Source organism: Pteronotus mesoamericanus, unplaced genomic scaffold (genome assembly GCF_021234165.1).
Source record: "Pteronotus mesoamericanus isolate MK-2021 breed Mesoamerican mustached bat unplaced genomic scaffold, CSHL_Meso_final scaffold_54, whole genome shotgun sequence".
NCBI classification, from domain to species: Eukaryota; Metazoa; Chordata; class Mammalia; order Chiroptera; family Mormoopidae; genus Pteronotus; species Pteronotus mesoamericanus.
In genome coordinates, this window is record NW_026555321.1 from 2777849 (window position 1) to 2793128 (window position 15280).

Consider the following 15280-nt stretch of genomic DNA (forward strand, 5'->3'; position numbering starts at 1 on the left):
AACAGACATATAACGTTAACCACTGTCATACAAAAGCAAGCTGTAAGTCACCCGGTCTTCACAACAGTGTACACATGACCGTCTCAGTAGGGCGCATGTGAGTGTGTGTGTGTGTGTGTGTGTGTGTGTGAATGTGTGTGTGTGTGTGTGTGTGTGTGTACACGTGTGTCTAGGCAAAGCAAACTTTGAAAGTATAAGTAAACTATGATTACCTTTAAGGAATGGTCCTGGGGATTTGAAATTTTTTCTTTTCCACTTGTCATTCCTTGGATATGTACCTAACATCATGATCTTATACGTAAGAGCTCTCCCCCACCCCCAACCCCACTAAATGGACACAGAGAAACACTCCCTCTGCCTGAAATGTTTCTTTTTCCCTCCTCATATTTAACTTATTAGATCTATGATTAATACTTCAGGTGGGTGACACTTAACTGTATTAGGCACCAAACAAAAAGGGACTCACTTAAAGACAACTGCCTTAAAAATATTTATGCTGAAAAAAAAACTTACTTGATTTTCTCTTCCATTTCTTGTTCATATTCTTTCCTCGTTATATCCAATTCTTGCTGATGCTCCTTCCGCAACATTCGAATATCTTTCTGCAATTTCATCATCTCCTTGCCCAGCTTCTGCTTCTCCTGCTCTGCTGCTGCTAATTTGAACTCCAGGTCGTTGTGCTCAGCCTCCATGTTACTAAGCAATTTGGGTTGGACCACATGTGATTTGGACTTTTCTTCAGCACTTTCTTCCAAAATTTCTGTGGGTTTACTTTTTCCATTCCTCTGTTGCTGCAAAGCCTGTAATTTTTCATATTTTGAGGTCAACGCTTCCATTTCAACTCTATGTTCTTCCTTCTCTTTAACTAAGCAGGAATCCAGCTCTTTTATCTTCTGCTCCAAAATCTGACAGGCTAGTTCCTTCTCCTGGAGGGTTTTCTGGACATCATCAACCACATTTTCCAAGTTTTGCTTTGCCCCTATGTTATTTTTACCTCTTTCTTCTTCCGTGTGCTGGGATACTATCAAGGAATATTTGTTTTTTTCTTCAAGTTCTTCTTGAAGATGATTAATCATAACTTGAGCCTCATGTTGCTTTGCTTCAGCCTGTTCTAGCTTTATTAAGAGCTCCTGGTATTTGCACTGCATTTCAGAATGAGAAGACATTGTCTCTTCTTTGTCCTGCTCTAGTCTCTGCAACAGGTTTTCCTTTTCAGTTAAATTTCTTTGTAAAACATTGATTTTTTCCTCACATGCCTTCTGCATACAGCCTTGGGAATCTGCTTCTTCTTGCTCAATACATGCTGCCACATTTTTTGCTGAACTGGGTACAACTGATGCTTCTGACTGTGGTGAACTTTCCATTGACTTAAGTTTTTCTTCCAAGATGTGAATTTCTCTTTCTCTTTCCTGTAATTTTGTGTTTAGCTCACTCAAATGGCTTTCTGTATCTTTTTTATACTGCTGTTCTCTCTCTTCCATTTGAGATAACAACTGCTTCTTGATGGCAGCAATTTTTTGTTCAGCTTTCTTCTTCAGTTCCACTAATTTTGTAGCACTCTCTGACTCAAGTCTATCCTCCAATGCCTTTAATGCCTCTTCTTTGCTTTTCACAGTAGAATTTGCATGTTCCAATTCTTCCTTCTTAGCTTCAAGTTCAGATTGCATGGAAGCCACTTGTTTTTCAAGTCTTAACACCTTTTCTTCAGTTTCTTTAACCCTGTTGTCCTTTTCTTCTCCTTGCTCTTGAATGTGCTGAAGTTTCTGAACCATTTCATTCTGTTCAATATCTTTTTGTTGATTATAATTTTTAAGAACTTCATTTAAGGACTCAATTTCATTTGTTTTCTGAGTAACATGCTCCTCTAATTCCAAAATTCTTGCTGTTTGAATTTTTAACTCAGTCTTTAAATTGCACTCCTTTTTATCCATCTTGCTCTTCTTATCTTCCATTTCACTCTTTAAACATTCAAATCTTTTATTTTGCTGATCAAGGTCTTCTTTCAATAAAGTTATCTGCTCATCCTTTTCACTGGCGTCCTTTGTTTTTGACTCAAGCTGCATCTGCAATTCTTTAATAGTATTTTGATACTGTGTAAATTTTGACTGTGCTTTCTTCTTCCATTCTGAAAATTTGTTAGATGAGTGATCTACCTGTTCAAGAGCAGAAATTTTCTCTTTGCTCAGAGTTTCAACTTTCAAAGATAAATCTTGCACCCGATCTAGCAATTCACGTTGTTCCTCATCATATCGCTTACTTAATGATGAAATGACTGCGTCTTTTTCAGTTAGGCTGATACTATTCTGAAGTTGAGCATTCAAATCAGTTAGTTGTTTACTCAGACTACTGATCTCAGATTTTTTTTCTTTAAGCTCTTCTTTCATCAGTGTGACAGCATTGATGTTTTCTGATAACTCTTTCTTCAACTGTGTGATACAAGACTCCTTTTCAGAGGCAGCCTGTTGCTGATTGCCCCCCTCCTTCTGTAAGGCTTCTTTTTCTGTTACAAGACCTTCAATATCGGCCTTCATGCTCTTAATTTGATTTTCTTTTTCTTCTAACTGATGGGTAGCCTGTTGAAAAGAACTACTTAGTGTATATTGCTCTTCTGTTAGCTGTCTAAGTTGTGCTTCTAATTCAGAAACTTTGCAAGTTTTAATTTGTAGTGCTTCCTTAATTTTAGTTGTATGGTGTTGACAATGGGAAATTCTAGAGAGAAGAGCATTAATTTTACTATTACTAAGGTTGATTAGTTCATTTGTTTTAGCTTGTAATAAGGCTTCAGTTTTCTTAGCATAAATATCCAGCTGAACTGCTATTTCCTCAGACAGTTTTTTGAATTCCAAGCTTTTGTCTTCTAGGCTTTTTTTACTTCTTTCCTGTGACGATTTGAAACTCTGAAATTCTTCATCTGTGGCTTTCAACTTGTCAGTCAACTCAGAAACCATAAGCTTATCTTTTTCTGACAGCGTCTTCAGTTCAACTACATGCTCCTGAAGAAAAGTATTTTCCTTCAGAGAATGCTTCAAGTCAACTTCCAGCTTTTCAAGTTGCGCCTTCAGTTTAGTTTCATTTTCTAAGAGAGAATTCATATGAGCAGACGTCTGGTTGACTTGTTCCTGTAACTCTTTTGATATTGTATCCTGCTTAATACATTCCTCCTTTAGACTTGCTATCTCCTTGTTCATCTCTTCCTTTTCACATCCAAATATGAGGATCTTCTGCTTCAGTTCTGCTACCTCTTGTTCCTTTTCCTGTAATTGGATTTTGTGTTTTTCCTGAAGCTCTTCACCTTGCTGATTCAGTTTCTTCTCCCAGTCTGATATTACATCACTAAGCTCCCGCCTGTGCACCTCAGTAAGACTTTCTATTTGCTCCTTTTGGTTTATTTCCAGCCTTGACACTGCCTCATTGATCCCAGCTGAGTTAGCCTGTGCCATTTCCAAAATTTTGGCATTGAGCTCTTTTTCTTTCTGACTAAGCTCTAGAACAGTATTTTCAAGCTCTTTTTTAAGTTTGGCTTCCTGATCCAACCATTTCTTCTTTAATGTTTCTTGCATCTCCTTTGCTTTCTGCTTAATTTTTTCCATTTTTTTTTCTTGATTTTTAAATTTGGTGTCATATTCCGCCTGTAATGTACTAATGCTGTCCTCCTTAGCTGACAGTTTCTGTCTGAGTGTTTCAATTTCTTTGCTCTGTTCTTCTCTCATTTGTAAAATTAAATTCTCCTTTTCCATCAAGATTTGCTTTGTCTGTTCCTGCTCTATGTTATTATCTTTAAGTTGGGACTCATAGAGTTGGGTTAGAGATTTTAGTTTTTCCTCCATTTCCCTATTCTGTGTTTCAAGTTGTTGCCTTAAGTCCTGCACCTGGATTTTGTGAGTGTCTAACTCAGTACAAACATCTTTCTTCTGTGTTTCAACTTCAGCTACCTGTTTGCTAAGATGAATTCTTTCTGCTTCCAAATCCAACAACTTCTGCTGCAACTGGGCCAACTCATCCTCATACGCTTTTGCCTGCTCATGTGTGGTACTCTGGTGTGACTGAAAAAGATCCAGCTTAGCAGATGCCTGCTGGAGTTCCCCTTCTGACCTTTTAATATCTGCCTCTAAATTTTCCACATGAGCCTGATGCTCTTTCAAATGATTATCCTTTTCCTTCAAAAGAAGCCTAAGTTGATTAATTTCATCTTTCAATGCCTTCTCAGTTCTCTGGATAGACATCTCTTGTTCTTTAATAATACTGTCAACTTGTTGCTGGTGATGATTTTTCTGTTCATCCAGCTTGGCTTCTAATTCCTGCTTCACTTTATTTGCTTGATTCTTTAGTACACAAAGTTCCTCTTCCAGCTTGTCGCGGGCCTTCAATACTTCTGACAGTTCAGAAGACAATGATTCCAGTTCCGTTTGCTTCACATCAAGCTTTTCTAATGTCCTTTCATTCATCTCTTCTACATGGGCCTGGAAGAGACTCTCTTTGTCTTTCAACAATGTTTCCTTTTCTTGTTCATACTTTTCTCTAAGTTTTTCCATTTCAGTCTGATGCTGATGCTTTAAGACTTGGAGTTTTTCAGACCAGAGGTTATCCTGCTGATGCTGCAGGCTTTCCAATTCTGTCTTGTGTTTTTCAACCATGATTGTAATTTCTTTATTGTGCTTATTTTTTTCAGCTTCCAAATGAATAGCCAAATCTTCTGACTGAATTTTGCTTTCTTGTAAGCTTTTTTCCAAAGAACTTTCTAACTCAAGAACTCTCTGTTAATAAAAACAGATGTTTTTATTAAGTACAGACTTATTAGCAATGCTATACCTGACATACCTGACCTGACATGATTAAAATTTAGATAAATAACTTTAGCTATCACAACAAACTTTAAAAAGAAAAAAATCTGTGCTCAACTCTTAAAGGAATTACGTAACCAAAAAAAGATTCTATTTTTAACATAACTCATAATTTCAGCTTCTTTCTACCTACATGGGTAACCATTCCACTACCTGTATTTCAAGAATATTTTATATGGATACTTATTAGGAAATAAATCATAAAGTAGATAATAGTAACTGTTGGTAGAAAGATGGGTGTTTTTTGAGGCCTATAATAGTATCCTATTACTCTCATAATTTAATTTTGGAAGATAAATAATGTATATGATTATTTTTATTACAATAATTATTATTCAGAAGATAATTTACAAAAAAAGGAACTTATGCAAATTTTACCAAAGATTATTATTATCCCAGGAAAATATCAATCTTGACTCTGAAGGAAAAGGGCTAAGTCAGAGCTGCAGAATGTCAGAGCAGGTCTTAAGGAATTACCAAATCCAATCTCTTCAGTTAACAGGTGGGAAAATTAATTTACAAAGCTGGTAAGTGGAAGATCTAGGACTGCATACCGATTCTCCTCCATCATGCCAACTTACATAAATGTTGGAAATGGGAAAATAAAGCAGTTTAGAACTATAGGTAGGAAGTGTGACTGTTTAACTATCTAAATCAGAACAGAACATCTAAATAAATGACACAGGTGAGTTTATTCAAAACAGGGTATACATTTCATATACTCCAGAAGAAAGAGCCAGAGGGCCTTAAAAATGTGCACACTGAGACATATATACACATGTTTATTATAGGGCTATGTTTAATATGGGAAAATTGGGAAAAACTTAAATGAAACTAAATTGCGATACAGAGAATAAATTATGTCCAGGACATGACATGTGATGAAGCTGGACAGGCAGAAAGGTACCAGGGGAAGGGCTGCCCACAAAGTAAGGCCACTTGCTAAAGATCAGGGTGAGTAAGCGATGGAGTTAAGAGATGCTATAGAGTACGAGTGCAAAGAATCAGAGTGAGTCCTGATAGAAATACAGGAGCTGAAAGCAGAGTCAGGAGCACCCTGTAGCAAACACCAAACTCATGAATAGTTAGTTGTTCCTACCAAAAATGAAGTGCATGGACATGTAAATATCTCAGTAAAACAAAAAACTTCTCTACAACTGGAGAGATAGCACAGTCTTCATATTCAATTTCACAGCTCTGGAACCTAAATACCATATAAACTTACAGTTCTGTAAGTCTCTGCTTCTTGCTGAATGTCCCGAAGTTTATTTTCACTCTCTGTGAGGATTGCTTTTTTCTGCAACTCTAACTCTTCTAGGGCCAGAGATTCTTGCTGTTCTTTTTCTTGGGAGATCTTCAAACATTCTGATTGACATTTTTCCTGTGCCAACAACAACACCACCTTAGACCCACATACGTCTCCTGCACTCCCTAAACACTTGCACAGAAATCACACATTTCTTTAGATCTGCACACTAGCCCCGTAAGGTAGGCGCACTATCATCACCTCTCCCTTCCTGTGCTCGGGTCTAAAGAAGCACAAGGCACTGTGGCTTTTTTACAGCGTGGTCTGGCCAATATTTGCCACAATCACAATTGATATGAAAAGTCTTGTTCCAGTAACCCCACTGCATCTGCTATTTTTCCACTATTTGAAATGTTTCAGAAAACTGCTGAATGTGAAAGGTCGCACAATTGCCACTAACTCTTCTCTGCACTCCAGAGTTTCCTTTTTAAACTCTAGGTGGAGAAACTAAATTATAAACTTACATAAGACCTCATTATAATAGGGAGTCCCACCAAACCAGTCAAAATCAGAGGATTACATATGAATACATGAATTAGATCCATGAAATACTATAAAAGCCTACCTAACTCTTTCCAGACAATTTGAGCTCTTTTACCATCAATCCTGAAAAGCTTCTTCTTTGATTGGTCTTATTATATCAACATTCACTGTGTGAACAGAGGAGCTCTAGAGAGCACTTAGTATTTAGCGGCTGTGGACTCCAATTAAGTATACCTACCCATACCTACTGCTGATGGCTGTGTTGCCAGCAACACTATTGTCAGCTTACCACACCCTAGGGAAGCATATTGCTTTAAGAAAATTTTGTACCATATTATAAATAGGTTGATAAGAAAATAATCCATTTCTAATCAATTTTAAACATACTATATTGTTTAATGTAAACTATATGTTAAATACATGTCCATATGTCCATAAAAATAAAAGGAAATTTTAACAGTATGTTGAATTTTGGCTCTCAACTCAAAGCTGACTTCTTTAAGAAACTAGGTGGAACAGGGAGTGGAACAGGGCAAGTGCATGCACATACGTGTGTGCTCTTTATGGTGTCTGTGTCTCACTCTCTATATTCGGAATATATCTGAATATATCAGTTCCTAGAGCACAGTTCAGGACTCGGTGCCCAAAAAGCCAACTACACCAGCATGAAAACATACAGCAGGTCTTATGACAAGAATTTTTAGCACAATTCCCAGCTTCATTTATGTCCCATTATGTTCCTTCATTTCTGTGCCACTATTTACTTATTTTTTAAATTACAGTTTACATTAAGTATTGTTTTGTATTAGTTTCAAGTGTACAGCACAGTAATTAGACAATAATGTACTTTACAAAGTGCTCCCCCTATACTTCAAGTACCCACCTGGCACCATACGCAGTTATTACATTATTACTGACTATATTCCCTATGCCATACTTTACATCCCTGTGACTGTTTTGTAACTACCAATTTGTACTTCTTAATCCCTTCACCTGTTTTACCCAGTCCCCCAGCCCCCTCCCTTCTGGCAGCCATCAGCCTGATCTCTGTCTATGAGTCTGTTTCTACTTTGTTTATTTGTTTTGCTCTTACGACTCTACATACAAGTGAACTCATATGATATTTGTCTTTCTCTGCCTGACCTATTTCACTTAGCATAATACCCTCTAGGTCCATCCATGTCATTGCAAATGTTAGATTTCATTCTTTTTTATGGCTAATATTCCACTGTACACATGTACCACCACGTTTTTTTATCCATTTGTCTACTGATGGGCACTTGGGTTGCTTCCATATCTTGGCTGTTGTAAATAATGCTGCAATAAACATGGGGTGCATATATTCTTTCAAGTAAAGGTTTTAGGTTTCTTTGGCTATATACCAGAAGTGAAATTGCTGGGTCATAAGGCAGTTCCTTTTTTTAATTTTTTGAGGATGATCCATACTTTTTTTAGAGTGTCTATGCACCTATTTTAACTTTATGCTATCCTGATAATTTAAGTATTCTCACAAACTAAAAACTTTCTGAACCAACAAAGAATATAAATGTGTACTCATAAACATGTACATTTCACAACCACAGACTAAACCCCTAACGTTATTCAGCCAACAGCACTGTAAACCCCTGTGCCTGTTTGCCCCGCAGAGATCAGAGAGAAAACTCTGACTCAGTTCAACAATCACTGCTGCTGGAAATTTTCAGAGCTCTAGATCCAGATAACAGTGAAAAAAAAGTATATATGTATAAAATAAAGGAGATTAAAATAGTGGGGAAAAAATGTATATATGTGTAAAATAAAGATTAAAATTATAAATATGGTTTCTCATTCTTTTGTACTGAAAGCATTTTTAAATTATGCATATAATCTTATGCACAATAACTTCATATAAAAACAAACCAAATTTTTGGCATTACCACTTCTTATAGTAACTTATGTAAAAGGCTTTCACAATTTAAAAACAATGTTTTTTGTTTTAAACTCTCAAATTATGCTATTTTAAAAATCTTATCTTTGCGTTCCTGGTTATTGATTTGGTTAGTTCAGTCAGTTGTTTTTTATTTTTATTTTTTAAACATCATATGGATTGAAAGTTACTAGTGAAACTATTCCACTTAAAATGAAAAGGACTTGGTCATTTTCATTTTTTCTTCTTTAAAATGCATTTCAGACAAAAATCTCTTGAGTTTTGAGCTCTCCTATATTCGGTCTGGTGAGATTTTGACTTCTTCCTGAATTATACAGTCACTCGTTCATGGTTTCGATTAACCCATCTTCTCCATTCCTTCTCCCTAACCACAGCCTACTGCCAGGGTAAGAAAGATGATGAACAAACCGATTAATGAAAGCTTGTTAGATCAGTGAATTTAATTTTCACACAATACTAAGTTAATAAGCTCAGAGAGCCTCTTTCTTGCCTACATCCTATCCCCTCCTAATTCAGTCAAGCCTGCCAGCAGTCTGACCTCAAGGTGAGAGCCAGGGGTGCAGAGATAACAACTTCATAACACTGTGAAGTTTACCTAGAGCAAAAGCAAAATAAATACTTACAAGAGCAACTTTCATTTGCTCCTGAAATTCCCTTTCTTGGGTCTGAAGCTTCTTGGTCAGCTCCTGCTCTTTGCTGGCCAATCTTTCTTCATGAAGCTTCTGTAGTTTAGCGATTTGTTCTGAGGATTTCTGAAAATCAGCCAAATAGTTAAAGTGAAACACCCAGAATAAAATATGTGGCTCTGCAACCAAATAATACTTTGTTACAGTTTAATTTTCAAGTATAGCTTTGCAAGAGGAAAAATCAGAACATATTTCCCACATAAATCAAGAGACACCAAAGCCTCAATAGTTAAAAAAGCCAGTATTGCTCCTCATTTAAGACAAGGAGAGCTGCTGTCGCAGCAGCAGTCAGTCCTGTGGGGCTGAAGCTCCTTTTCTACATTTTGCAGGGATTCCCTCACCAATCAGGACTGGGAAGCACAGGAAAGGAAATAAGGGTGCTCTCAGGGAGGGCACTCCACTATAGTCAAGCTGCCCAGCCTGCACCAATCTAATTATGCCTAGCTTTCTAGGCATGTACTATATATTTAAAGGAATATTGGCTTTGTTCTATCTCTGATAGGAAGACTTAATTTTACAAAAACATCCAGCCTCCCTAAATAAACCAAAAAATGTAATATAATCAAGAAAAACTAGCAACAAAATTGGGGGGGGGGTGTTCACTAGACAAGATAAACATGCAAGAATAGCCAATACTCTTCTAAAAAATAGTAAGAGAAGGTTATCAAGTAGTAGAGCGTATTATAAAACTAGAATAATTATAACAGTGCAATACCAGCACACAGTCAGGAAAAGCAGTGGAAGAATACAGAAAATCCAGAAAAAAAACCAAATCCATATGCAGCATTATAATAATTCAGTATGTAATAAAGATAGCATGTCCTGTCAGAGGGGAAAACATGGATTATTTTTTTTTAAGGATTTGGAAACAACTTAGTAGTCATCTGGAAAAAATTAAAGTTGGCTCCCCACCTCACTCCTTACACTAAATAAATTCCAGTTGGATCAAAGATTTAACCATAAAAAAATAAAAGCATATAAGTGCCAGAAGAAAACATACAATTTTTAAAAATGATCTCAAGTGAGAATGTATTTTTAAAGAACAAAAATCCAACGAGCATTTAAAAAAAAATTTTTTTTTTTTTTTGCATGGACAAAAACAAACAACATAAAAAAGTCAACAAGTAACAAACAAGAGAAAATTGTTTGGATAAAAAGCACGTTATATCTGAACAAGTAATTCCTAATATAAGTAAAAAGCTTCTATAAATCATTAAGAAAAAGACCAAGAGCCCAATAGGAAAATGAGTCAAGGACGTGACAAGGTAACTCAAAAAGAAAAAATAAATATTCTTTTAAACATATAAAAATATGTTTATCATACTGGTAAGATATATGAACATTAATACTAAAATGATGCCTTTTTTTCTAATGGATGAGCTTGAAAAAATAAGAAGAAAGTTAGGCAACACCCTCTTTGTGAAGTGGGGAACATACTCTAATGCACTGCTCTGAGAATATAAACTGGCCTCCATTAAGTTTGTAGCATCTATGCAATAATTTAAAATACACATAAATCTTTGCCTGAGTAATATTCCATTTCTAGGAATCTGTGAGCAAATATGATAAGGATACTGACCATCTGCAATAATGAAAAATAACATTTATATCCATTAGTAAAAGACCTATTGAGACATTCATACAATGAAATCCTGAGCAGACTTTAAAACAAACGGGACCATTTTTCATTACCGATGATAAGGAAAAATATCCAAGACGGTTATTAAATGGAAAAGGAAAATATAGAACAGTATATATAACATGCTATCTTTTTTATTAAAAAAATAAAAGGAGGACTTTAAAACATAAAAGAGAAATCATATGCAAAGACTACCTCTAGGAAGTATATCCAAAAGGATTTAAGTTCTTTTCTCTATCAAAGTGCTTTTTTTTTTTCTATATCCTCAACATCATGAAATGATCATGGTCTAAAATACAAAATAACTCTTCTTTATAATGAAAGATTATCAAAAAATAAGACAAGTTTTAAAATTACTATAGCTCATTTCAACTAAAGATTATTCTTACTTTCTTTATATCAACAACCTCCTGTTTCACCCGACTTAATTCCTGTTGAAGACACATGCGTTCCTCCTCACTTGTTTTTTCAACAGCTTTTATTTGTTCATCCATTTCTGCCTTCATTTTCTTCCGTGATTCTTCTGCTTTTTGAGCTGTACTCAAGGCTTTTTCAAGTTCTTCAAAAGCTATAATGAAAGCAGCAGAAAACAAGTATCTCAAGAAATACTATCATTGAACTAAAGTGTTGTACATTGAATTTACATAAACTAAGAGCAGCAGTAGCAGGACAGGTTAAAGAACTCATCAGTGTATTAAGCCAGAGATATTTCTGAATGGTTCTACAAAGCCACAAGAAATGTTCAGTCACTGAAGCCATTTTGTCATTGAGTTCTGAATTAAGATCTTACAATTGCTTGTGTGAACTTAAGCTCACAAGTTTGAAACAAATACTAAATTAGTAACAGTTCCCTATTCCACCCACAAGTGACCTTATAGATGGCAAATTCAAAGAAATAAAAACTTGTACCTACTTCTGCACTGTATAGTTTTAATTGTTTTTTTGTTCATTAAACTGTTCTTATCTATTATCAAAAATTAGCTGCCCTGGCTGGTATGGCTCAGTGGATTGAGCACTAGCCTGCAAACCAAAAGGTCGCCAGTTCGATTTCCAGCCAGGGCACATGCCTGGATTGCAGGCCAGGTCCCCAGCAGGGAGCCTATAAGAGACAACCAATAAATGTTTCTCTCATAAATTGATGTTTCTCTCCCTCTTCCTCCCTCCCTTCCTCTCTCTTTGAAAAAGTAAGTTAAAAGAAAAGCATTAGCAATTATTATATATTCATGGAAACATTTTTAAGAATGGAAAAATTATCCTTTGATTAATCTTATTTTTATTGTTCTTATTGGTTGATTTGGGGAAGGGGCAGAGGGAAAGGGAGAAAGAAACATCACTTTGTTATTTATGCATTCTAGTATGTATCCTGACCAGAAATAGAACCTGCAAGCTTGGCATGTCAGGACAACGTTCTACCCAACTGAGCTACCTGGCCAGGGCTTGACTAACCTTATTTTTAGAAACCTGTTAACCACATAATAAAAGAACGGGACCCCTCCCCTTTTTTTTTAAACATTTACTGGCTGAATCACATAATTAAACAATGTATTTTTAAATGAAACCTACTACCTATATTAGTTTCAAACTAGGGCTATTAACTGATTCAACAGTGTACAGAAAAGGTCTAGCAGCAGGGAGTTCTTAGGTGAAATAAATAAGAATTCAGGGTCTGCTAACAAAACATCAAGCCTAGAGTATTATTATCTTTACGGAAGCCAAATGGCTCACGCAGCATCAAACCAAATCAGATGGGTTGGGTGCAACAACTGGACAACCTGGCACCCAAAATATGTACATATGTATGTTTGTATTTGTGTGTACATGTATGTATATGCATGCATGTGCACTGTACATATATGTGTATGCATCCACACACACACTCTCTACTGTCATAAGGGTACCCTTTGAAAATCCTACTGCTATTATCATCCTAGATTATTTCCTCTAGTCCTCACAGAAAGAACACATCCGACTTTTCCTTACCATAGAGGTGGACTATAAATAAAACATCAGTTATCAAGATGGATTTTTAATCCTATCAAAAAATGTCTGTCAAGGGAGACAGTTCCCTGACATATGTGTGGTATTTTCATTCCCAGTGATTTAAGAAATATGTAACTTCAACCTATGGCACCTCAGGAAAAAAGCTCTTTTATTAACCACACCATGGCTTAATAGACAGTGGTTTAAGCACAGAAATTTTACACCTGCAGAAAAAAACTGTTCTAAAGCATTTTCTTAATGGCAAATTACATTAGTACAGAAAAAGACAAAAGTAAGGCTGAATTCTACTAACAATTGGGAAACAACTTAATTTGCATATCATTTAAACAAAAAATTCTCTGGGCAACCATTTATCTTTGATATATTGGATTGGCTAAAAATTTCATTTAGTTTTTTCCCATGGTTCTTGTAGTGTTTACTTGCCTTTAACTTCATTCAAAACAATTTTGTTAGATTGTATTGGGACAGCTGTCATATCAGCATCATTTAAAACAAATCAAAATTGGTGAATTTTGTGGTCATTTTAATATTGAAAATGGAAGAAAATACACAACATTTTCAGTGTATTATGCTTTGTTATTTTAAGCAAAGTAAAAAAGGAACTGAAACACAAAATTTGTGCAGTGTATGAAGAAGGTGCTGTGACTGATAGAACGTGACAAAAGTGGTTTGCAAAGTTTCTTGGTACTGTTGACATTTTGGCCAAATAATTCCTTGTTGTGGGGCTCTTAAACACCGGAAGGTATTTAGCAGCACCCCTGGCCTCTATCCATGAGAAGCCAATAGTGGGAGATAGCCGACTTACTCAAAATATTAAGATCAATAAAGTTGCTGGAGAAAATGAAAAATGTATCTTTTATTTTATGGGGAAAAAATGCAACAGACTTTTTGGTCAACCCAATAAAAAGATATCTATCTGATTTATTCATTTTATATGCCCAAAGCATAAAACTAATGCTCAAATATGCTCTAAATTTCAAAAAACATTAATTAGCTGAAATTACTTTTAAAGATTCTTATAGTAGCTTTACTGATATTTGCCTGCAAATACCAAAACGGTAATCCTTAAATATAAATGTTGGGAAATAAAATACTTAAAGGAAAATGTCATCTTTGTTTTATTTAGATATTTCTTTATTATAAATTCTAGTGTTGAGCATAAAAAAAAAACCTTACTTCTACCAGGAAATTGTTTCCTAATTCCTTAAAAATCAAGTGAAGTCATCAATTATGGGAAAGAAATTCTGTAAGGGTGCTTACTGCTTAGTTTCAGCTAAAGGTTTAAACGTGGGGAAGGGAAAAAAAAACAGAAAAAGGAATGACAATATTTTTTAATGCCTGGATATTATCAGCATCTTTGCATTACTGTAATTATTCAGCACGTAAAATTGTATCTTAGCATTTCTAAGAACTTCACAGAAATATCTAAAATCAAGCTCTGGAGAACCCAAAGATACATCTGATAAGCTTCCAGCAAAATAGAATTTTACATGAAAAACTTCTGTCAATTAAGCAAAATAAAATAAAACTGTATACACTCAATACCAAGTGAATTTTCCTTGTTTTCATTTTTAAAATTTCAGAATGTAGCACAGTATAAAACTGGATGTAGCTCTCACTTTTTTCAAACAAAAAAATCCATGTCACTAAGTTCCTATTTAGATATAATTTTCCAATAATTGTTTTCTAACCACACTCAGTAAATTTTAGAATATTCTCTTATATTACATTTTAATTTTAGTATTTAATCCATGAAAGTTTCCTAAGTCAATCTGATTATCCATCATAATAATTAAATTAGGATTGATCTGGTTCCACAGTTCTTTGAATCTGACTTTAATCATCTCTTTCACTTTCTGCCACCATGTCAGAGAACCATATAATTTTATACCTAGAGACCTTATAATTAAATGTTCTCACTCAAAAGCAAGAACGAAAGCATCCAACTTTTTCCTCAGATGATAAATCAACTTGAATATATAGGCGTGATAGTAAAACTTTAAATTGTATTTAAGGAACAACCCTTACCTTGCATTATTTTTAAAAACTAAGAATGCTGACATTGACCAAGTTCAAGTGAACAACAATATATCTTACTAAACCAGAATTTCCGAACCTTACAATTACTGATGGCTTCTAACTCAACAAAATGTAGCATGTCATACCTCTGACAGACATTCAAAAACTCAACTGTTTTCCATTTCCATCCTGCTTTTCATAAATGTTAAGTCCAAAAAAAAAAGACATTAAAACACATTGCATATATCCACATATAGAAAACATATTTTAAACCCATTCAGGAAGTCTGTCTCCAATCAATCCCATTTCAATGCTGAAGGGGGATACAATGAGAGTTTACTTACTAATGTCTCACTTTCTGCTGTTGCAACCACAGAT

The 15280-nt window shown here is 35.1% G+C and overlaps 1 protein-coding gene across 5 annotated transcripts in view; it reads right to left on the bottom strand.

Annotated features, from left to right (window-relative positions):
- GOLGA4 (golgin A4) overlaps positions 1–15280 on the bottom strand; it is a 90260-nt gene that overhangs the window by 26163 nt on the left and 48817 nt on the right. For all 5 annotated transcript variants that reach the window (XM_054595236.1, XM_054595235.1, XM_054595237.1 and 2 more), the window contains 4 exons: positions 11272–11450; positions 9181–9309; positions 6067–6222; positions 514–4754 (listed from right to left, as the gene is read on the bottom strand). In XM_054595236.1, the coding sequence (XP_054451211.1) occupies positions 514–4754; positions 6067–6222; positions 9181–9309; positions 11272–11450 (4705 nt within the window). The remainder of the gene's footprint in view (positions 1–513; positions 4755–6066; positions 6223–9180; positions 9310–11271; positions 11451–15280) is intronic.